The sequence below is a fragment of the Sturnira hondurensis genome, unplaced genomic scaffold (genome assembly GCF_014824575.4).
Source record: "Sturnira hondurensis isolate 20B ecotype Veracruz unplaced genomic scaffold, ASM1482457v3 Scaffold0001872, whole genome shotgun sequence".
Lineage (NCBI taxonomy): Eukaryota > Metazoa > Chordata > Mammalia > Chiroptera > Phyllostomidae > Sturnira > Sturnira hondurensis.
Genome location: NW_028074503.1, coordinates 3,159,434 through 3,181,840, shown reverse-complemented (window position 1 = coordinate 3,181,840; position 22,407 = coordinate 3,159,434). Strand labels below are relative to the sequence as shown.

Below are 22,407 nucleotides of genomic sequence, written 5' to 3'. Positions count from 1 at the left end.
AGCAGCTTTCCACCCACCAGGCACTCAGCTGGGATCTGCGTGGGCTGTCGGAGCGCTGCACGTGACAGAGGCTTCAGGTGACGGAGAGGCTTTGAGTGCTTTGCGCTTCCTTCGCAAATTTGCCTCATACGTAGTAGGTGCCCCTTAAATATTAGTTGATTTAGCTAAAGAGATCACGTTCATCAAAATCACTGTTTTAAATTGAATCCAGCTAAGGAAATTCGTTAGCAAAATATTTAGGACTAAACTCAGCTAAATCGATGGCTCTGGAGGTGGCGAGGACCATGTTTGCTGTCTCCCTGGCGGCTCCTTGAATCTGTCTCGCGTGACTCAGACTCTCTCCAGCTCCACCCACTAAAGCTGCACACGCTCAGCTCCTCATCGCCCCTTCTCTGGGCCGATGGCAGAAGCTTCAAGTGTGTGAAATCTGAAGTGGGCACGGCCGCGGATGAACCAGTAATGCAGGGCCTAAGGGTGACAAGTGAGACGTGTGTCTAAACACACACACGGGTATGTAGAAACAAAAAGATACTTTAATTCTTATTACATGGCCACAGGCTTCCTTCAGTCCGGTGAACCCCAGTGGGCACTGCTCTCTTACGGCTGCAAAGGGATGGCGCGGTGACGCACAAGTGGTCCCAGCAAGTCAGTACAAGTCACAATTAAAATTCTGCAATAACGATAACCTGCATATGTAGTGATGAGTCACTGCCTCCTCAATGGACACAACTCAGCTCAAGATGCAGTCAGTCCTAGCTGTCAAAAGCCTCAAAATACTAACCATGTGTCCTACCCTTATTCTCAATTTTTATAAAACACTTTTTAATATATATATATATATATATAGCACAACAAATGTGCTCAGTATGCACTCTAACATAGAGCACAGGAATGCACACACAGCACAGAGTGCGACCCCAGCGGTCTCCACAGCGGGAAAGTGCACAAGGTATGATGGCAGGAAGGTACAGAGAGCCACCCTTCACACCTTCCTATGAGACCCATCCGACACCGAGAACTTTTGTCCCCTGGGTAGTAGAAGTCACAGAAGCAATGCCATATTCTAAGGACAGGGGACGTCAGATAATCCGGTACAGAGAGAGTCATCATTATCCACAGATTATCTAGAAATGATTGCCGAAGGTCAGCCTGGCTCTGGAGCCCAGGTGGAGGTCAGGTCTGACAGGGTGCGCTGGCTCTGGGGTCAAGGGCCGACGTGGCACCTCAGATGCACACACTGCCACACTCACTGAGGCACATGTTCCCAGGGGAAGTGCACTTCAACAGCTGATACAAAAATGGATTGGCACGCTCTTTTGACACAGTGAGGGTATCTTTTAAAAGCTTCCCCCCAACTTCGCAAATTGTCTTCCTCTTTCTGCTCTGGAATGTCACACTCTGAGTGGGAGTTGGTCTGGAGAGAAGGTGGCAGACCACGCTTGCAAGGTTTGTGTGTGCTCGGGAGGAAGGCTGGGGTGGAGACAGCTAGGAACTCTTGCCAGGGGGGAGCCCGAGGGCCTCTGTGTCTTTCGGCAAGGGTCCCCTTCCCCTGGTGGAGCAGTGAACAGCTCACAGCTCACCTCTGCTAGCCAGACTGAAGACTCCCTGAAAAGTCTCTGGTGCTGATTCCTACACAAAAACATAGTGTGGGGAAAAGAGTTCGGTATGCTGAGTCCTATTCTTGCATTTCTCGTAGCAAGTGCAGCTCCACTGAGCTCAGAGGAAGTGGTCCCCAGTCCTCCTCGGGGGCCTGTGCTAGGAACTCTGGACGAGCCGTCTGTAATGGGGCATGACTTCGTGCTCTGGCAAATGAAGGGCAAATTCCAAGGCCACTAACACTGGGAATTCAAAGGCAATCAGTTCTCGTCTATTCAGCCGGAACTTCTCTTCCAGTTTCTGTAACACAATGAAAGAAAACCAATAGTATTTTAGCTTTAAAATCAAAATCCTAGGCTTTCTCCATATGCCGTCTCTACCCAACAGCCAGGGAGTGTTCACAGAGAAACCAATTGTGGGCAACACTGTGGAGGTACCAGCTATGCCTCCGGCCCTTGGCCCTGGTGGAGAAGGAATCGAACTTTTCCGAGGACCCGCCGTCTGCAAAGGTCTCACATACATCCCATGACTTCACGGAATTTTTCCACGATCTTACAAGGCTGATGTTACATTTATCTCCATGGACAGATGAGAAAACAGGCTCATGAGGTTACGTGATCTGTCCACAATGGCACAGCAGTAAAGGAGAACGCTGACATTCACACTTAGCTGGGCTCTGACTCTACCGTTACAACCAGGCTATTCAAGCTTGTGACCAAAACCACAGCAGATCACCTCTGACAGCAGCAACCTCAGGGAAAGTGCGAAATTGTGTGAGCCTGTGACACACAGCTTGGTCTTTTGTTTGGTACATGGGATGCTGCCTGGTGAAGTCACTTCACTTTCGGAGTATCTCACAGCTTCAGTGTATGTGTGGGCTGAGCGCCCAGTGTTCAGCTCCGTGCCCAGAGAGTGGGGGGCTCCCCTCCTGCACTGCTCCCGGTCACTCCACTGTCTGATCATTCTCCCAGGTCCTCACTCTCTGGGCCATTATCCACTGGCTGGGATTGCCGGGGCCCAGGACCCAGACAAGTAAATGGCCCCTGTGCCCCAGGGTTTCCTGAAATTATTCAGCTAGCCAGTCCTAAGCTGCTTATGCTGCCTTGCGGATGGCTTCCTGCAGAAACCACAATAAGGCTCCTGCCCATGCTTCTCCCTCTCCCTCTGACCCCTGACCAACGCTGGTGCTTCCCTGTATGACCCCATGGCCTGGTGTGGCCCCTTGCTATGGACTGAATGCTTGTGTCCCCCACAAATGCACATGCTGACATCCTAACTTCCAGTGCGATGATATCAAGGAGGGGGCCTTCGGGAGGTGATTATTTTCAGAGAGGCTTATGAGCATGAAGTCCTCACGATGTGACTACTATTCTTATGAGATACCAAAGTGTGCCCCTCCCTTTCTGCCATGTGAGGACACAGGGAGGAGGAGGCCATCTGCGAGCCAGTGTCCTCACCAGACACTCAAGTATCAATAGCTGGCACCTTGATCTTGGACTTTCAGCCTCTAGAACTGTGAGCAATAAATGTCTGTTGTTTAAGCTGCCCAGTGGGTGATATTTTGCTGTGGCAGTTGTAAGCTCAGATATTTATCATCTTGGGAACTGGAACCAACTGTCTCTTCAGTGGCAACTGTGTCCTAATCTGCTGGCTTTCCAGGAGTTCAAGTTTTCTATGAATACACAGTATTTTGAAACAGGCATTCATATATTCATCTATGGAGATCAGTGTTTCCTTACTTTGATGGGGCTGTCCTTGAAAAGAAAGGGGAAACCCACAGCCTCGCACCAAGAGAAGTCAACCAAGGTCACAGGAAGCCAAGGTCTGCTGAGCCAAAGTGTCTGCTGGACGCTCTGCAGATCACACCACCCACATGACACCCTGCCACTACAGTGGTTTCCATGGCTGCGAGAGTAACGTGGGACTGGAGCGTGGGCAACCCCCGTCAGGACATGGGCCACTTACATCAATTAGATGTTTGACTTCTTGCTTTTTGAGGTCACTTCCGATTTTGGCTGCTAACAGCACACATGCTCCAGCACAAAGCTTCCGGTTCTGTTTGTTTAGCTTTCCCTTGAGGGCAAGCTTCTCGAAGTAGACAAAGGCCATGGCCACCGTGGGCTCCTCCAGACCACAGTCCTCCTGAGCAAGCTTCCGAATCTCTCGCTTCAGACTAGAGAAAGACAGGAAGGAGGGAAATCTTATTAGAACTTGGAGTTTCAGTGTACCCGAAGAAAAAGCCTGCTTCATCTAGCAAGCATTTCCGTTCTCATTCCCAGAAGGGTGACGTGGAATGGGACCGAATCCCTTCGAGTGAGACAGTTACATAACGTGTGAGGAGCAGACTCAGGCTGCTGGGGCGTCAGACTCTTCTCGCTGGTGACGTTGTAGAGACCCTGCTGACACGGGACTCGGGGGACGACACGGAGCCCTAGCGAGTATCTGAGGGTCTCACTCAGAAACCTGGAGAGCTGTCCAACACGAAAGAGGGCAGCTATAAAAGGAACTGCAGTTATTCCAGAGAGACAAACACAGAAATAAGTTAGGTACGGGGTGTCAGCTCTGCCGAACACCAGTTATGTTCATTCCTTACATCAGGAGTAGTAAGGAGAAGGGTTAAGCTAAGAGCACAGCAAGCAGAGAGCTGAGGAAAGCTGCCCAGGGAGTGGACAAAGTGTGAATACTTCATTTTGCTTATGGCTTTGACTTCTGAAACCAAACATGCCAGAATCACATCAGTATTATGATACACGTGCTCATAAATGTTGGCATGTATTCCAACATCATGTTGCTGTATACAGTCTAGCCCCTATTCTCTCTCTCTCTCTCTCACACACACGCACACATGCACGCACCCTGCTGGCCTGGTGTGCAGACACCGCAAGCCAGGCTCTCTCTGGCCCAGCCAGGCCCTTCCTTGGAGCCACTGGCTAGCAGACATGAGTCACCGCAGTGTGGATCCACTCCGCTGTAGGGGAGACATGGGCCTGACTGTGCTTTGGCTGGTTTGCCGATGCTCAAAGATAGGCCTTGGCTATCACTTCTGGGTGAGTGGGTAAAGAGTCATCTTGAGCCCTGTGATGCCAACTCTTTTCTCTTGTTTTGTCTACATTTGAGAAAGTGGGGAACCCACTGTCTGCTATTCTCTCCAAGTTTCCCATAACATAAATCTTACTGAACTGGTGAGCTGCAGATACTGCGGGATGGTTCTTTCACTGAAGGCACCTCCCGCAGAGCCCTGTCCGCTCAGGTCCAGAGATCTGCTTCTGCCCCACTGCCCCTGGCCCTCACATAGAGGCCCCCAACAGCCAGCATCCTGTGAGCCTCGTTTTGCTGAAGGTGCCCATAGTTCATGTGAGCCATCATACAAATCATGAGTTTAACGTGCACTGGGAGAGGGGAAGGAAGGGCAAGTTCAAGTGGATGTCGATCCCCACATACCTCCTTATTTTGCTGAGTGTTAACTTAATGTGAGGAAACTTCTCCTTGAAGGTCTCATTCATGTCCTTCTTGAGGTCTGAAGGCTTCACGTAGTCGATTACTGTGGTCTGTAACAGATCAGGCAACAAGGTCATTCCCTGTAATAAGGATCCCGGGCAACAGTTATGGGTAATTTATGGCCAACGGGCGCCTTCCAATACCACCAGGCAACGGGGAACTCAGGAGAGCTCCCCAACAAGGGTTCCGCTGAATCCTGCAGCCTGAACAAGGCCATGGCCTCTGGGGTCGAGGGAAAGCAAATCCGTGCTCTCAGCAGGACCCGGTGACATTCAGAGACACTGGCCTCTCAACCATCATGAGTCAGTGCCCGGCAGGGAGGGGAGTCCCCGTTCAGCTCCTGTGGTCCAGCCTGTCCTTTGCACTGCAGCCTGACTACAAGGACCTGGGTGCAGTCCGCGCTTGCCCAGCACGGGTCGTCGGCTGCAGGAGACCTATCTAATGACCCAAAACTCAGGTTCCACATCTGCGAAAGGAAAACGGCCCCAGTGCCTCCTGCATGTACCTATTTCAAGGACCTTGTGAGAAGTTAAGTGCTCTGTAGATGCCTGGCACACAGCAAGTACTCAACAAATGTTAGATTTTTTTTAACTGTGGGAAAATACACATAACATAAAACTTACCATTTTAACCCCTTTTAAGTGTACAGTTCAGTGTCATTAAGCACACTCACACTCTGTTCCCATCACCACCATCTGTCCCCAGAACTGGCGTCGTCTTGCACAAATGAAACTCTGCACCAATTAGGCAACTCTCGTTCCCTCCCCTCACATCCCCCACACCCACCAATCTACTTTCTGCCCCCATAATGCTGACCCTTCTGGGTACGTCGAACAAATGGAATCATACAGTATTTGTCCCTTAGTGGACTGGCTTATTTCACCCAGCATAACATCCTCAAGGTTCATCCATCCACATTACAGCCTCTGTCAGAATCCCCTTTGAGACTGAACAATATTTCATGGTATGTATATAATATTAGCTGCTATTAATAGTCCTTTAATCCCGAGTTTCCTCTTTGTCCCCTGTCCCTTGCTAATTCTATCCATCCTCAACAACTGGCTTCCTGGAGCCCTTTCTGAGTACTCGGGTCTTCCCTGCTCCTCGCTGCCCCACCTGGTTAACTCTGAATTAGACATAGTTCCTGGCTGGGGAAGACACATTTCGAGGGCCAAGGCTAAAGCGGAGCCTCATCTGGCTGTAGGCCATAATCTTCATTAGGCAATACAAAGCAAGGAGAAACTGCAGATTCTGAGAGAAGGGCCGTTCCCCTCAGGCAACACTCTGGCCTCTTCTCAGGCAGAGTCTGGCCTGCTCTAGAAGGCGCATCAAAGGTTTCCTCCAGAAGTCAGGGGCTTTCCACGCACACCCACATTCAGCAGACCCTTGGTTGGACACGGTTTAGAACAGGCCCACAGAATGCCTCTGGCATCTGTTAATGACCAAGAACAGGTGAAGAGTCTGCTTGTTCAAATTCCCATTGAGCTCAACAGCACCTTCTTTGCTTTTCTGGTGAATGAAGGCAAACAGCAGCCTTATTAATTCAAGTGGTCCCACCCAAGTTGTTCAGAGCTTCCCCGAATTCTGGGTGGAGGCAGACGTGGTGAGTGCACCGCCTCGACTTCTTCCTTGGAGCTGGGCTCCTTCAGGCACGCTCAGGAGGGTGCTCTCTGAGCTGGCCCCGGCTGTTCGGGGCTGGCACCTGAGTGGCAAAGAGCAGAGAGGGGGCAATACCCATGTGCGGCACCAGCGTGTAGACACATACATGTGCATACATGTGAGTGCTGCTCTGCTGGGGGTGGGGGAAGGGGCACATGGGATTTCACAAAGCCACTCACTGCCAAGGTCCAGCAGAGTGGATACCTCCGCTGTCCTCCAAGGTGGGCCTGTTGCTCTTCCCACTTTTCATAACAGCTCTAGTTCATCTCAAGCAAATATCCTCCCCTGGTTGAACAGGATGTAAGATTCTTCATGCAGGAAACAGGCAGCAGGATGGGGGAACCACATCTCACATGTTTACTTCGAGTCGGCCCATCACGGAGTCAGTCAGTTCCTAGACACTCAGCACCTCTTCCCCTTTCTCCTACCCCTGCCCACATCCAGACACCCTGGACTCGCAGAGACGGCTTCCTCCTGCTCCCTGTGCCGATGGAGGTCACGAGGTTTGCAATGATGTGAGAAGGCTCAAGGAAAGGGTCGTGGGTCTTTGCTGGGGTCTGAATCCCTGAGAGCCCCCAGCAAGGATGTCTGGGACAAAGAGGGGTGTGTGCTTCCCTGAGGCAACCATAGCTGCTCTGCTTTTTTCTGTCTTACGTTTAGGCACATGCAACTCTTCTCTTGAAAGAAGGCTCCCACAGCCAAAATTTTTTTTGCAAATGCCACCTCACCTTACAGATAAGGTAAGAGAGGGTCAGAGAGCTGAAGAGGCCTGCTGGGGAACTCTGCGGGCGGGGGTGGGGCCAGTGCTGGGACTCAGGTCTCCCAATCACACGCCCACTGCCTACTGCTTTCCTCTCACTCACCAGATTAACTGAGCAGTGGAGAGCAGGGTCGGGGTGGTGTTCAGAGGCTCCCACTGGTCACCTCTGAGAAACCAGCTTAACTTCCTCGAGCCTCACCGTCGTCTCTGCACAATGTAAGAACACCTGATAGGGCTGTTTCATAGGTTTATCTTGAGGATCAAACAGAACAGCATGTACCTAAAGGACACTGGAAAAATTTATCCAGAGCATCACAGGGGAAGATGGCAGCAAGCTGGGCTCTGCTCCAGTCCCACTGAGTCAGTGTCTGAGCTGGGGCCCTGCTCCCTGCACTGTGAAGTTGCCCAGGTGATGTTCTACATGAATCAGATCCTCCTTGTCCGGCTAACAGCCACCACTTCTGCAGGACCATCTTCCCTAAACCCTGGGGGTCAGGGTGCCCTCCAGTGACCCTCCTTCATCACACATGGTTTGGGTAACTGGCCCCCTTCCAGGACTCTCTCTGTACCTCTTGACTCCTTTGCAGCCAGGGTTCCAAATACAACTTCAATTCTTCCCATCACTGTAGCAGCGTGAGAAGGCAGAACTGAAGCAGAGGCTGTGCTTCTGCTGTTTGGTGGCTACGAGGAGAAGTGGCAGGAGTCCTGGCGTCCCTGGTGTCCATCTCGCAGGTGTAAACCACGGCATCAGCAGCTTCCTGACCCGGACGTGGCACCACGGCCTCCTCTGGAGCTGGGGGCTAGGGTAGCCCCCTGGTGGCCTGGCTCTGTAGCATGGCATTGGGATCCTTCCTGGCTATTTCTTCAGCCTTCCCAGTGATTCTATGATCTACTCAGTACTCATATGTAATAAGCTCCTTTCTTCTTAAATTAGCTCCAGAAGATGCTGAACGGTGACGGACACACACGGTACTTTCATTGATGGCATTTACCACTATCATAATTGTACCCCACTGGGGAGACATGGGTATAGACAGAGTTTCTAATTCTCCTAAAGGCATCCATGTCACCAGTTCACTGGGGTATGGCACCTCGCCCTGGGGCCCTCGCATGCTACCTCCTGACCAGTTCTTACTTTTGATTGATCTCATGAGCACCAACAATGCAGCTCAGTCTGCAGACCTGGAGGTGGGGCAAGGAGGGCTCAGGCCCAGCCCGGGCCTTGCTGGAGACTCTTATTTCTACAGGAAGCCTCATCCTGACTCTTTAGGGTATGAACCTGGGGCCACTTTTTCTGACAAAGGGATGAGTGGGCATGTATATTTATTTCCAGACTGGACCCTAGAGAGGGTGGGAGAGAGACCGTTAGTGGCCGATGCTCCATGGCAGCTTCAAGGATGGCCAAACCCTCGAGTTCATCTTCTAAAGGACAGAATTCTTGCAAATCCCGGCTCAGCTGCCCAGAGGCACGAAAGTGGCCTTCTGGGACCCCGTCTGTGTGGACTCACCAGCCACAGGGCCACATCCTTGGGGCTGCTCCCAGCACTGAGTAGAAGGCCTGCCGGCAGCCTGATCCTCCTCTTTCTTATCTATTTGGCTGTCACCTGGCTGCTCGGAGTCTTTCCTAAACTAGCCACAGTACAGTTTGGGGTGGGAGTTTCTGCAAACCTTCATCTTGCTGTCAAGCTTCCCCATTTCCCGACCTCCAAGTGCCCAGTGGCCCTGGGCTCCTCAGGCTTCAGGGGGATGAAGCAGGGGAAGGGGCCCCATCAGGGAGCCTGCTTCCAGCTGGGCCCAGCATTCCCAGGGTGGCTGCTTTGGGAAATCCAAGGGCATCTGGAAGAAGAGACTGCGAATGCCGACTGCTTGCTGGAGGCTTGCTGCTGCTCATACCTGAGGCAAGTGTGCCAAAATACTGTCTATTCTGTTTGCTGACATTTATTTTGGAAGTGAGGCAGATCGGCTACTGGGGCAATAAAAGGTTGGAGGTAAATCATAGATGGCAGTCTGAGCGCCTCAGGCTGGGAAGAATGTGGAAGTGGCTGTATTAGTTTCCTGTGGCTGCTGTAACAAGTACCACGGACGTGGTTTCCACAAGAAAAACTGATGGTCTCTCAGTGTCGGAGGCTAGAAGTCTGAGATCAAGGTGTTGGCAGAGCCACGCTCTCTCTGGAGTCTAAAGATTGCAGAAGGCTTCCTTGCTTGTTCCCAGCCTCTGGTGGTCCCAGGCAGCCCTTGGCTCGGAGATGCAGCACTGTGGTCTCTGCCTCTGCCTCGTCTGGGCTTTCCCTGTGTGTCTGTGTTCACAGCCATCTTCTCCTTGTGTCTTCCTATAAGGACGCCAGCTGTATTGAATTAGGGCCCCTCTACTTTAGTATGACCTCATCTCAACTAATTCATATATGCAGACACCCTATTTTCCAATAAGGCCACATTCTGAGGTATTGGGGGTTAGGACCTCAACCTGTCTTTTGGGGGACACAATCTGACCCCCAGCAGTGGTGCTAGCTTGTAACAGTGCTGCCATCTTGTACTCAGACCAGCCTGGCTTTGCCCCAGGGAGCAGGTTTTGGCCTTGGCCTTGGTCTGGCGGCACACTTTTCACATGTCTTCTTTTCTGACTGCTTGGCTTGCTGAGACAGCTCTTCCTTCAGCCTGGTTTTTATCTCTACTTCTCTGAGTGGAACATCCCAGACTTTGGAGCCTGGCCCCGGTTTAAACCCTGGCTCTACCATAAAGCCGCTGGACAGCCTAGTGTAAGCTGCTTAGGTTCTCTGTGCCTCGGTTCCTTCATCTGGCTTCTCCATCATCCAATTTATGTTGATGACTAGAGGGCACCAGATCTGCAGGGCTGCTCCAGGTCCTACTCACACACAGTGGCACGGGTGCACAGTCGGGGCAGCCGACGGCCTGCCCCCAACCCCTGGCTCAGGCAGGGTCTGGAATACACTCTGCGCCTGGAGCCTGCTGCTGTGCACCAGCCCCGTCTGGGCCAGACTCTGGGTGTTGGAAGAATCACCCTGAGTCCAGGGCGACACATGCTTCAGGCAGACTCCCGAGGGGGCGACAATCCTTGCTGTGCTCAGTTGCAGGTCCCTCTGAGAAACACTTTCTGGAAACAGAGCAGCCACGATGCCTCTGAGTGGCCCCCTCTGCCTTGAGGGTGCTAGCACATCCTGGAGAAAGCTGGATGTCCCCACCATCCTGAGAGAGTGTCATGGGACTATCCCGGGCCCCTGGCCACTCCTTCATTCTGGCTTGAGACAGAATGAATTAAAAGTGAGGCCACCGCTTCCTTCTAGATACCACTCAGTCTAATTGTATGGTTTATAAAGACTTGCAATGCCCAGCATTTGCCAGTGCACTTATGTCACTATGAATCCAAGTGCTAATAAACAGGCTCTAGTTCCTTCCTGGTTTGGGACAGACTGAATGACCACTGTTTTCAATGCCACCTAATTCCAGGCTGTGAGATTTGCCAGGTACAAGGCTTGCTGCAGCCCTGGCAGTGTCCAGAACCTGGGCCAGGCTGTGTGACGGACGGGCGGCTCCAACCCTGCTTGTGTTTTCACAAAGGGAACCATTCTGTACTTGTGGTGAGAGATCGCTTAAATGAGTTTCTTGCAGCTGCTGGCTGCAGGAAAGCTGTGTGTGCACAGCTGTGTAAAGGGGAAGAGGGAAAGGCTGGCTGAGAGGAGACCATCAAATCGCAGCGTGTCCAGAGAGACGCAACAGAGAAGGGAGCCCCACTGGCCTGCCCCACTGCAGGCAGAGTTAGGAAAAGGAGGGCCAGTGTGGGCGAGGACACCACAAATCCCTTCTGAGATAACAGGAAAAGATGGTAAGACCACAACAGTCTACCACGTCTATTGTGGAGACACTGAGACATCCTTTGCTTTAAAAACAAATAAAGGTTTGACTCATCTGGAGAGTAGGGAGGGGGCCTCCACAGAACTGAACTCAGGTCCCATCCTGGTCCATGGCAACAGTCTTGATGCTGAAAAGTGAAGGCCTCTTGGGCTGGGGTGGGGTTGCGGTGGGAGGGGTTGGGGCCAGTGAGGAGAGAACTGAGGCTGCAGGTGTGGGGGGTGGCGGGAGGTACACAGACCCTACTAACAGTGAAGAACAATGAGGGGCTTAGAGCTGACAGGCTGCTGCTCTGATTTGAACAGAAACAACATAAAAGGTACTTCTGCCTTGGGACCTGCTTAGTCTCTCCTCCTTCCTTTCCCACATCTTCCAGGGAATTCTTATGAGCAGCTCTGAACAAGTATGACCTTGCTGTAGACTCTGCTACTGTTCCCCTCTGGGTCAGAGGGGTCCCAGGCAGGACGACCATTCTAAAGGAGCCTGGGTTCTAGTGCCTGGAGCCAGCAGGGAGCCCAGGGGCAGGCAGGCGACCTCCCTAAGCCTGCATTTCCTCAGAGGGAGCTAAGACAGGGATCTCTGCAGCTCTTTGCATCACCAACAGCCACTGAGCAAGCAGAGCTAATCTGCTCCTGCCGCACCTGTTGGACATCCATCGGCACTCCGAGCTCAGAGCCCAGCGAGGTGCTGGGACAACAGATGTTACATGCTCCCTCAGGTAATTAAGCAGAGCGGCGACCCTCGACTAACTCTATCTAACCACGAACAGCTGGGCATTTTGGCTATTCTTGGCATTTAATCCTTTTCCCTAAGAGGACAGTAAATCACAAGGAAACGAGAACGGGCAGTCTGCCTGTGCGGGGCCGCGCTTGTTATTATTTCTATGCACTGGGTTCCAAACACAGAATCCTAGATTCACACTCCTCCCCTCTCCTCAGGGGAACAGTTCTTCAGTTTCCTTCACCGAGATAAAACTGAGACGAGAAACACAGGAAAAACTGCCTCTGCTTCAGGTTTTTCCATGACCATGGGGATTTAACAGGTGATGCAAAGGACGTTCACGGTTTCAGACACGTGTCACATATTTACCCAGCAACACACACTCGTCTGGAGCAGCCTCCCCATTCACCTGAGAAGCTGCTGGGTGAATGCAGCCCGAGCTCACACACCTAGACAGAGTCCAGATGCACAGCTTTAAAAAAATCATCACTCGAGGATGCATCTATCAGCTTTTGAAAGGGGAGTGGAGAGAGACATCCATATGAGAGCATAACAACTATTGGCCGCCTTCTGCATGCACCCCAATCAGGGGTCAAACCCACAGCCCAGGCGCACTGCCCCGATGGGAATTGAACCTGCAACTCCTTGGTACAGAGGATGACACTCCAATCAACTGAGCCACCCTGCCAGGGATGGGTGCACTTTTAAAGGTATGCTTCTTAAACGGTGGGCTCAGAGTGTGAGCCAATGAACTGCATATAAAGGGTCATGTTAAAAATCACAAAAATGATTATAAAACATCTGAAACAACTTCAAAGAAAAGGAGCAGATACTGCAACATCTTGGGTAAAATTTAAAGCTAACATTTCATTTTGTATTATTTTTACAAGGTGGTGGTTTTTAAAAACCCACCACAATACTGATCATGCTACATCACAAATAAACAGTATCTTATGAAGCCAGACAAAAGGCCACATAGCGTGCAATTCCACGTTTATGAAACAGCCAGGACAGATGCACCTACATCAACAGAAAGTAGATTAGTGGTTACCCAGGGCTTACGGTGTGAGATAAGGTATATGGGGCTTCTTGCGGGGATGATGAAAATGTCCCTTGAAACCAACTGTAGTGATGGTCACACACCTTTGTGAATACACCAAAACCTGCTGAATTGCACACTTTAAAAAGCTGAATTGTATGATACATGAATTATAACCCAATTAAGCTGTCACCCCCCAAAAAAAAACCAAAAGAAAAAACCCCACCCTAATGCAGTAAGGCACTTAGGACATGTTATTTTTAACACTCACACCAAAGCCAGCAGGCCTCAAAGACCCTGCCATTCAGCTTCTGTCGGGTGCTCGGCGGACCATCCCCAGTGCTGGGGTGGCACCAGAGGCCTTTCAAGTCTCAGCGGGGGGCCTACCCACGGGGTTTTTGTCCCAGGGTATGACTTTTCTTCACAAGGGTCTCCTGAACGGAATGAGCTCATGCACCTCACCTTGAAATCTGAGGGCCCTGGAGGGAGCCCTGCAAGGGAGGGCCCTGCGGGGGCTCAACCTGTTTTCACTTCTCAATAAGTCTACCCTGCAGACAAGTAAATAAGTGCTTACGTCACTTAGGTTTCAATGAAAATGAAGTGCGTGGAGAGGGGGAAGGGGCAGAGTCCATCACCCACCATCTGGTAGGTTTAACTGTCTTCTTTTCATTGTCTTCTATTTCCCACTGCTCAGCATCTCACACTGTGCTGAAAAATGAAGTTTTGAGATATATTCCCACAACACTGGGGAGGTATGGGGTAGAAAGAAGGGTTTTTCTATGAGTACTCAGATTGTAATACTAGTGAATCGAAGAACAGGCCCCCTATCGTGGAGAGTAGTCCAAGAGATGTCCTCTTGAGATTTATGTACCTATAGATGTCAGAAAGGCTGTTACTCGAGTTCCTTCTGTCAAAACAGTTCGAGAGGGATTTCTTCCTGGGAAAGGAAGCTTTGTTGACATTCTCTCAGTCAGAGCTTTCACTCATTTTTCTCTTCTTAATTGCTCTCTGCACCCATAAAGTGGGGGAAGAAACCACAACCAACTCTGGCTGCCAGGTTCTAATGATAAATAACCAGTCTGTGGTGAAACTTTAATTACGAGCCGGGCGGCACACAAAGCAAGCTGCATCCGGTTCCGACGAGACTCCCCTCCCCGGCTGCCCCGAAGGACGCCATCATTAGCGAAGGCCTTGCAAGAACCTGCATGCAGCCAGGAGGCTCCACGTCTGCTCACGCTCTGCGCTTACTTTCTAGAAACTCTGAGGCCAAAACCACAGGGGCTGTGACAATTTGCTTTCCATACCTGCCCGAGGACATGTTTTTGTTGTTCAAAATGTCACCTTTGCCCTTCCCCAGTGGCTAACAGCGGGAGTCACCTGCACGGATCAAAGTCAAAAAACACGATGGGAACCATGACTGCCAGGCCAATTTTAAAGGGGTGCCACTCAACCTGTGTAAATGAGAGGCTCTGTTCTGAGTCTCAAGGGAAAATGTTCACCTCTGGAGCCCTACCACTTTAAGGAGTGCCCCAACTGCGGCCTTTTTATCATATACTGAGAACAAACATGAATGAAAATACACATCCAGCTACATGACCTACACCATGACTCAGAAAGCCCACTCCTAGGAATTTATTTGCCTAAGAAAAATAATAATATTTGTCCACAAGAAGATTTATACAAAAATGTTTGTAGAGGCAATATTCATCACATCCCTGAACTGCAAACAACCTAAGTGTCCATTAGCAGGATAATGAATACATAAACTATGGTATAGCCATATAAACAAGTCCTACTTAGCAATTAAAAAACACTGATATGAGCTACATAGTGAGTCTCAGATAGTAAGTCCTGTGGAAGAAGATGGACCTAAACAATGAAAGAGTACACAGTATATGATTCCATTTATAGGAAGTTCTAGAATAAGCAAAACTAACTAACCTATGGTGGCAGAAGTCAGAAGAGCCATTGCCTTTGTGGAGAGGGTGAACACCAAAGGGAATGGGCAGGAGGGAACTTTCTAAGGGGACAGAAATGTTCTCTCTCTTGCTCAGAAAGGAGGTTGCAAAATTTATGGAACTGTTCCATAGATTTATGCACTTACAATGAGTACATCTGGTTGTATATAAATTACACCTTAATATGAAAAGGAAAAAATGGCTGCAGCAGGATTTGATGAGGTGAAAGGACTAGCTCATCATTTTCAGGGTTGGTTGACTCTGCAGAGGCCACAGGGACAACTCAGGCCCTAAAATTCCATGGCTACAGGACATCCCAACACACTAGACAACAGCCCTGGTTTTCAGGCTTGAGGCCTCCACTGGGCTGGCCAACTTGGGCTGTCCTGGGGTCCTAGAGAGACAGGCAGAAGCAGCAGGACCTCAGCAGACTCATTGTGCTGTGCGGACAGTCCCTCTGAAACCAGCATGCCACTCCCTCCCCAATCTCCAAGCAAAGGTCTCAGCAGAGAACCTGGAGAGGGGGCTGCACAAGCTCCACATGGGTCTGAAGTCTGCCTGCAGGGGGCGACCTGCCAACAATGAGGGTTCCAACCTCAGTAGAGTGTCTGAGCTAGGCCTGTCTGGGCAGATGTAGGGCCAAGATGTACCACCAACTCTCAAAGAGGCCCTTCAACAGCCTTGGCTGAATAATTTATCATTCTTTCTGTTCACCTTGGCCAACAGTGCTTATTGTAAGTGCAGCTCCCTGCACCTGGGGTTGGCATAGTGGAAACAGTTTGTCAGGATCATCATTCTACAGGCCTGACTCTGTGTGTGTGTGTGTGTGTGTGTGTGTGTGTGTGTGCGCATGCAGAGGGAACGGCAGTGACTTTTACTGTTAAAGGTATCAGTTTTACACAGTCAACCTCTTTCACACTTTGAGGTCTTGCACACGGGCTCTCCCCAGAGGCCCAGCAGGGCCACTCGCTGCAGTTGTGTTCAGGGCCCTTTCCTTAGAGAAGCCTTCTGGAGGCCCAGCTCCAACCTCCAACCCCTCCATCAGCTCCTGCATGACTACATCTGCTTGTGATGACAGTGGTTTCTCTACTTGATTACTGCCTGACTTCTCCACTCACTATGAGGTTGAGGAGAGTGGGACTGTGGCTGTAATCTCCACTGCATAAGGAAGCACCTGGCCTGGCACATAGTAGGGCCTCAGATGGGGCTGGTTGACTGGACAAATTCTATACCTGTTACAAAATAAAGCAGGCAAACAAATAAAACCCCCAAACTCTTACCCCTGCCAGTTCAATGTAAAATGCATGTGAAACAGCCCTGTGCTCCATGCCTGCTTCTAGGGAGGAGGTCTCCTGGGAGCAGGTCTGAGGTTCTTTGTAACACATGGCATGCACATCAGTGACTCAGACAAGAATGCTGACAAGTGGGCCTCTTACATTTCCCAATGTGCCAATATCTGTGGCCAAAAGAGAAGGAGATGTAGGTCGTACAGAGCTGTCCTGGCAAATGCAGTTGGTGAGCAATTTCATTCTCTGAAAAATGGACTATTACGGGAAGCATGGGCTGTAGCTTCAATGTGGTGAAATGAAAAATGATGTGTGTGAGAACACAGAATGAGGAGGCCAGGACATATATGCTGACTTGGCAAGTCACCTAACACGCTGTCCACAGAGGAGAAACTACCCACGTGCACAGGTGCACACATGTGCACTGTAGCCCAGAACCTTGGAGCTCACAGTGAAATATTTTAAAGAAAAAAACCCAAAAAAACGAAACCCAGACCTGGCACCAGCTTGACACCAGGCCTGTGAAAGGAGGGATCAAAGTTACCACCACACATCTCCCGTCTGTGGTGGACAACTCCCCACAAACCACCATGTCAATAACAAACAGTGTGCCTTCTCATTCTCCTGGGCACCTGGAAATCTGTTAAACTGCTCACCCCCCAAACCATTTTCAAGTCCTTCTGAAGTCAGCAGCTCTGCCACTGAATGCTGCGGGATGTGGGATCCAGACGTGGAGTGAGAAACGCTCTGAGCCAGGAGTTCTGGCCTCCACACCCCACTTCCTGCCTGTCAACAGTGACAGCCTCGCTCCGGCTCCCTGAGCCACAGCTTCCTGCCCAAGTTACTTAATAAATAAAGTGAACTTTGATAAATAAGGCAGTGAGCATAAAGAATCCTTCTTCTTACACAAGTCATGACCTTTCAGTTGCTCCTTCCTTCCCATTAGGGTGATGATTCTGGTCATTTATTAACACTTATTATGTGCTAGCTTACATAAATAAGCTCTGTTTAAAAAAACAAAAACAAAGTAGCCCTGGCTGGTGAGGTTCAGTGGACTGAGTGCTGGCCTGCGAATCAAACGGTCACTGGTTTGATTCCCTGTCAGGGCAGACGCCTGGGTTGTGGTCCAGGTCCCTGCTTGGGGGCGTGCAAGAAGCAACTGATCAATGTTTCTCTCCCTTTCCTTCTCCTTCCCTTCCTCTCTCTCCCATCCAAGTACTAACCAGGCCCGACCCTGCTTAGCTTCCGAGATCAGACGAGATCGGGCGCGTTCAGGGTGGTATGGCCGTAGACTCTCTCTCTCTAAAAAAAATAAATAAAATCTCTTAAATTTTTTTTCAAAAAAGAAAAGAAATAAATCATCTAACTGGTCACAAGTGGGGAAAAAACCAACAACTGTCCACAGCTCTGGTTTTCCTTTCTGAGTTAGCATCTGGGGAATAAAGATGGGACAGTGAGGAATAGGAGGCAGCTTAAAGCCACATGCCTTTGCTAATTCATTCTGACCCAGTGTGGCACATCAGAACAACCCCGAGCTCCTTGCCACGTTATAAGAGGATATACGCTGAAAGTAACGAGCCAGGGCCTGTGTTCTACCTGATGTTTCCCTGATGTCAGCTACTTGCCAAATGTTCCAGGAGGAGAGAGGCTGGAGGGCGGACCCCCACTGGTGAGAAGTAGATCTGAGCGTTCAGGGGCCTTTGGGGCCCGTAAGGTTGGGTCCCACTCTGGCTTCTGCAGACAGAAGAGCGAATCATAGAAAAGGGACCCTCTGCTCGCTGCTGGAGCTGGGGCTGCTGAGAATAGCATGGGCTGGGGAGGGGCGAGGGAGCCAGACGAGGTGTTCTCAGCTTCGCCCACCTGGCACGGAGGCGGTGAGGCATTCCGGGCCAGTGCTGTTCCACCTGATGTCAGGTGTGGCAGGCCCGGGGCAGCAGGTCTTCCCACAAGCCCCACTCTCCTCTCCTCCCACAGCATCCCGGGCTTGCCCTGCTGCAGAGCCAGGGCAAGTCTGCCCCAAGAAAGTACACAGGGCCCTGCTGGGCTCCGTCAATGTCTGGAGAGACAGCAGCCCAGACTGGTGGGAAACAGTGGTCGGCCAAAAGCAGAAAGCAAAACGACAGAGGGAAAACAGGAAAAGACCAAGAAATAAAAACAGCAAGGAAAGGTTTTGCATATAACACCCACAATGTCCTACTTTCACTTTCCCAGGAGACAATTCTGTCATCCTGAGCCCAGTGCCAAACGTTTGTTCAGAGTGCATGTCAAGGCCTGCACTCACTGAGGAACCCCATGCACAGCTGAACTTGAACTCAGCGCTGCTGGTGATGTTTCAGGTCCTCTCCTAGTGTGGGGTCTATGGTGTATCAGCTTGGTGAGCCCCCTCAAAGGTGAGGGTCCCTGACCCTGGGCTGGTAGCTAACGTGATGTATGCAGACCAAGTGACCAGCAGAATCCTGGTCCAGCAATGTGCTAGGGAGGACTGTACAGTCCTTAAGAAGGTCTTGAGGCTGAGCAGTATTTAAACAAGCCCCTGGGTCCCAGGCAGAGCAGCCGTCTGTTAGGGCATGCATGCCACCTCCAAGCTACTCCCTGCAGGATGAGGGGGCAGCAAACCAATCAGCTGTCCATCGTTACTCACCATGTATGAAGGGAAGATAAGAACCCGTTTGTGCTTGCCGCAAGGCCACTGGGGGTCGTCCAGGAGATTTGGGTCGTAGTCCATAAAGTCTCCCAGGTCACTGCCTAAAGATCACATGCAAAGTGATAATTAGGAGCCCCGGGCCCTTTGAAGCAGGAGCAGCTGGGCAAATGCCCAGGACAGAGTTAGAGAAAAGAAAGGCTGGCTTCAGGGCATTTAGCTCAGAGTCACAGTCCGGGGCACGTGCTCTGACTTTTAGATGTCTCTGCATGCCAATGAAGTGTATCTTCCCCCCAAGAGCTCGCCACATCCTTAAGACTTTTTTTTTCATTTTAGAAAATTATGTGTTAATCTCCCTGACCCAGGAGAGCACAAAACCTCACAGAACATGACAAATGCAGTGAACGCTCACAGATTACAAAACGTGGCACCGAAAAGGCTCATTTTCTAAACCTGCATGCAGATCCATTAGCAGTTGAGCCATGTGAGAAGCACGTTTTTGGTGTGGATGCTTCTGGACAGACTACCGTGTCCACACAGACACAAACCAAAGCAGGCGCCCACGGGAACAGCTGTAAATGGCCAGAGGTGGCTGGAACAGGAGGACAGTGCTTCTGAACTCAGCACCTGGGCAGGCCTACGGAACTTCACGTTCACCTGGAATTTCTCTGAGAGCAACAATACTGCTTTATAAAGAGCTTTTTCCCTCATGCCAATTCTTCCAAAGCTTTGTAGAGGCAAAGCTGGAGGCATTCAAGACTTCCTTCAGCAGCCAAGTTAGCTCACCCACTGTGAGAATCATAAGGGAAGTTTTCACACACGGTCTTGGGTTTTCTGGCCCAATTATTTAAAGACAACCAAACTCAAGCACTATGAACATGTGGGCAAGAAGCAGGTGTCCAGTGAGATGCGTGGCCCTGACACTGCTCCTTGAGGGAGCTCAGAGGGTTGGCAACTGAGACATTGCATTAGAGAGATCACCCTGGAGGCCTGGCTGTGAGCCTGCACGGCCTGGAATCGGGTGTGCCCCAAAATCACGTCACCTGCAGGATGAGCTCACACTCCAGGGACCCGTGTCCTCTAGTCTGCATACGGGGAGACCCAAGCCACACTGTACCCTGAGACACCTCCTGCCGCCAGCTTCCAGACCCAGCCAGGTCCCAGGTTACCTGTGTCAAGGCTCCCCTGGGTGCTGCTTGCCCGTCCTATGGAGAGGCTGCGGTGGCTCAGGTTACGGAACTGGGAGAAGGAGGAGGTGGAGTCGATGGTATTTCTCCGGGCTCCAAAGGCATTTGTGGGTAACAGAAATTGGGTGTAAGAAACCGTCTAAAAGGGGAAGACAAAAATGGCAAGTGATTTTTCCCCAGGCAATGTTAGGCTTGCATTCTGACCACGCTACGTTGCTACCTAAGTTCAGGTCAATAGTCTCCTATCTGCAATTCTAAAATCAATGAGATCTGAAAAATAAAACTGTGTGCCAAACTTGTGCCAGAACTGGCCGTCTGTGGTTTTAACTTATCCCACTTGGTAAGAATACTCAAGTTATGTGGCCAAAATGTAAGTGTGTTTGATAAGAATGTGTAATCTTAGAAGCTGTTGGGATGTTGTGTAATATGTGAGGCACAAACTGTTATTACTTTTCATAAACCAGCAAGCACAAAATTCCAGGACACACGAGGCCCCAGGAGCCTCTGATCAGGGACTGCGACCTCTGGCAGTTCCTTTGGGCCCCTTTGGCAGATGCCATCCATCCTTGAGGCTCATCGCTGTGCCATCCTCCCTCATTCCTGTGCAAACACCCGACCTTTAAGAATGAAAACAGAACAAGTATCTTTTTTTTCATCTGCCTGGAGGATCATGGCTCATGCACTGTGAGCTCAGGGCTGATGTTGTTTGGGCACAGTGGTGACAAGCTGTCCTGGGGGAGGGTAGCAGGGAGGTCACTTGCTACCCATCAGCTTCACCTGTATGCAAACTACGCTGGGATGGCTTTCCCAAAGAAACACACGCATGGTCTCTACCAACAGGCTTTGGGAGGGTTTATGGAGACTGTCTGGATCTAGCATAAGAGGTCAAGTTCACATTTCAAATTTCACTCCTTAGAGTTCAACCCAGCAGTTGAGTAAACCGTGGGTGAAAGAGGAATGTGGTAGCCCTGATGCTTGGGGTCACTATCTAAGGCTGAGGAGCTCTTAGCTTCTCAGGGCCATAGGAAGCGAAAGTACTTTCGCTAGTGGGGATGCTGCTTGCCGACACCATCAGTTAAAACATGCGCAAACTCCCTATCATCACTGCACCCGAGACCATGCTTGTGGACGTGTGCATGTGCCTGAGATACTGGTCAGCATCTTGCTTTCCATTGTATAAAGCAACAGGGAGAGCTGCTCTTCAACCATTGCCTCAGTGGACTTCCATCGCGGGCTGGGGGCAGCCCACACCTGGCTCTGCCACCACCAGGGAGGTTCGTGGTCTGCCACACTGCTTCTGCTTCCTGGCCCTTGTCGTCCTGGCACAAACTTGCTGACTGGAAGCCAGGCAGCCTTACCTTCCCATCAGCTCCCAGCTCTACGCCTTCAAGGCCAATGACCTCTTTCAAGCTCACAGCACCTGTTGATTGTCTCCCTCCATCCACCTTCAAGTCTCTGGGGAGGAAAAGCCAAAGAAAAAATGCTGTTGCTTGCACCCAAAAGAGACATGATGATGCTCACCACACGAGGCACCAGTTACACTCATGAAAAAGACCAAAAGGCCCTGGCTGACGGGGTCTCCCTTTGTCCCTCCTTTGGGACTTGTCAGTGGCAATCTTTGGGCAGTTCCACTCACTCTGATCTAAAAGACATCAAAATGAGCAGCGAGCCCGAAGATGAAAGTGAGGCTTAGAAGCCAGTGGATCACCAATGCCCCTGCTCAGCAAGGTCCCTCCTCTCTCAGCAGGTCATCAAACCACCTTAGAGGGCGCGTGCCCTGGGCACAGTGGGTAGATGGTTCTCTTGGGTGCCAGCTGCTGGCTTCTTTTTAAATCTGGGGGAGACCACCCCTCCTTGACCCACCATTTATTAGACAGGAGAAATAAATTCTTGTCCTAAACAGTTTTCAGATTTATTGTTGGTAATGAAAAAATTAATGCCACAATAGTCACCCCAGCTACCTTGCCAGGCCACCTAGAGAAAGAAAACGAGTATTTTTCTATTAAAAAAAAAACAAACTACAGTGTTAACAATAAGCACTTACAGAACATCATAATTTACAGACTTCCACACATCATCTCTTTCATTCTTCAAGATGCCCTTATCAGACAGGTACTGCTATTATTATTACCCTATTTTTTTTTAGATGAGAAAATGAGGCCTAGAATAGGCCAATGGTTTGTCAAGGCCACCGGG

At 50.5% G+C, this 22,407-nt stretch overlaps 1 protein-coding gene across 2 annotated transcripts in view; it reads right to left on the bottom strand.

Annotated features, from left to right (window-relative positions):
• Positions 1–513: 513 nt before the first annotated feature.
• The window catches only part of CABLES1 (Cdk5 and Abl enzyme substrate 1), a 98,866-nt gene continuing 76,972 nt past the window's right edge, over positions 514–22,407 (bottom strand). For both annotated transcript variants that reach the window (XM_037031901.1, XM_037031893.1), the window contains 6 exons: positions 21,570–21,666; positions 20,194–20,350; positions 19,025–19,128; positions 5,038–5,144; positions 3,562–3,769; positions 514–1,896 (listed from right to left, as the gene is read on the bottom strand). In XM_037031901.1, the coding sequence (XP_036887796.1) occupies positions 1,756–1,896; positions 3,562–3,769; positions 5,038–5,144; positions 19,025–19,128; positions 20,194–20,350; positions 21,570–21,666 (814 nt within the window). In that variant the 3' untranslated portion in view covers positions 514–1,755. The remainder of the gene's footprint in view (positions 1,897–3,561; positions 3,770–5,037; positions 5,145–19,024; positions 19,129–20,193; positions 20,351–21,569; positions 21,667–22,407) is intronic.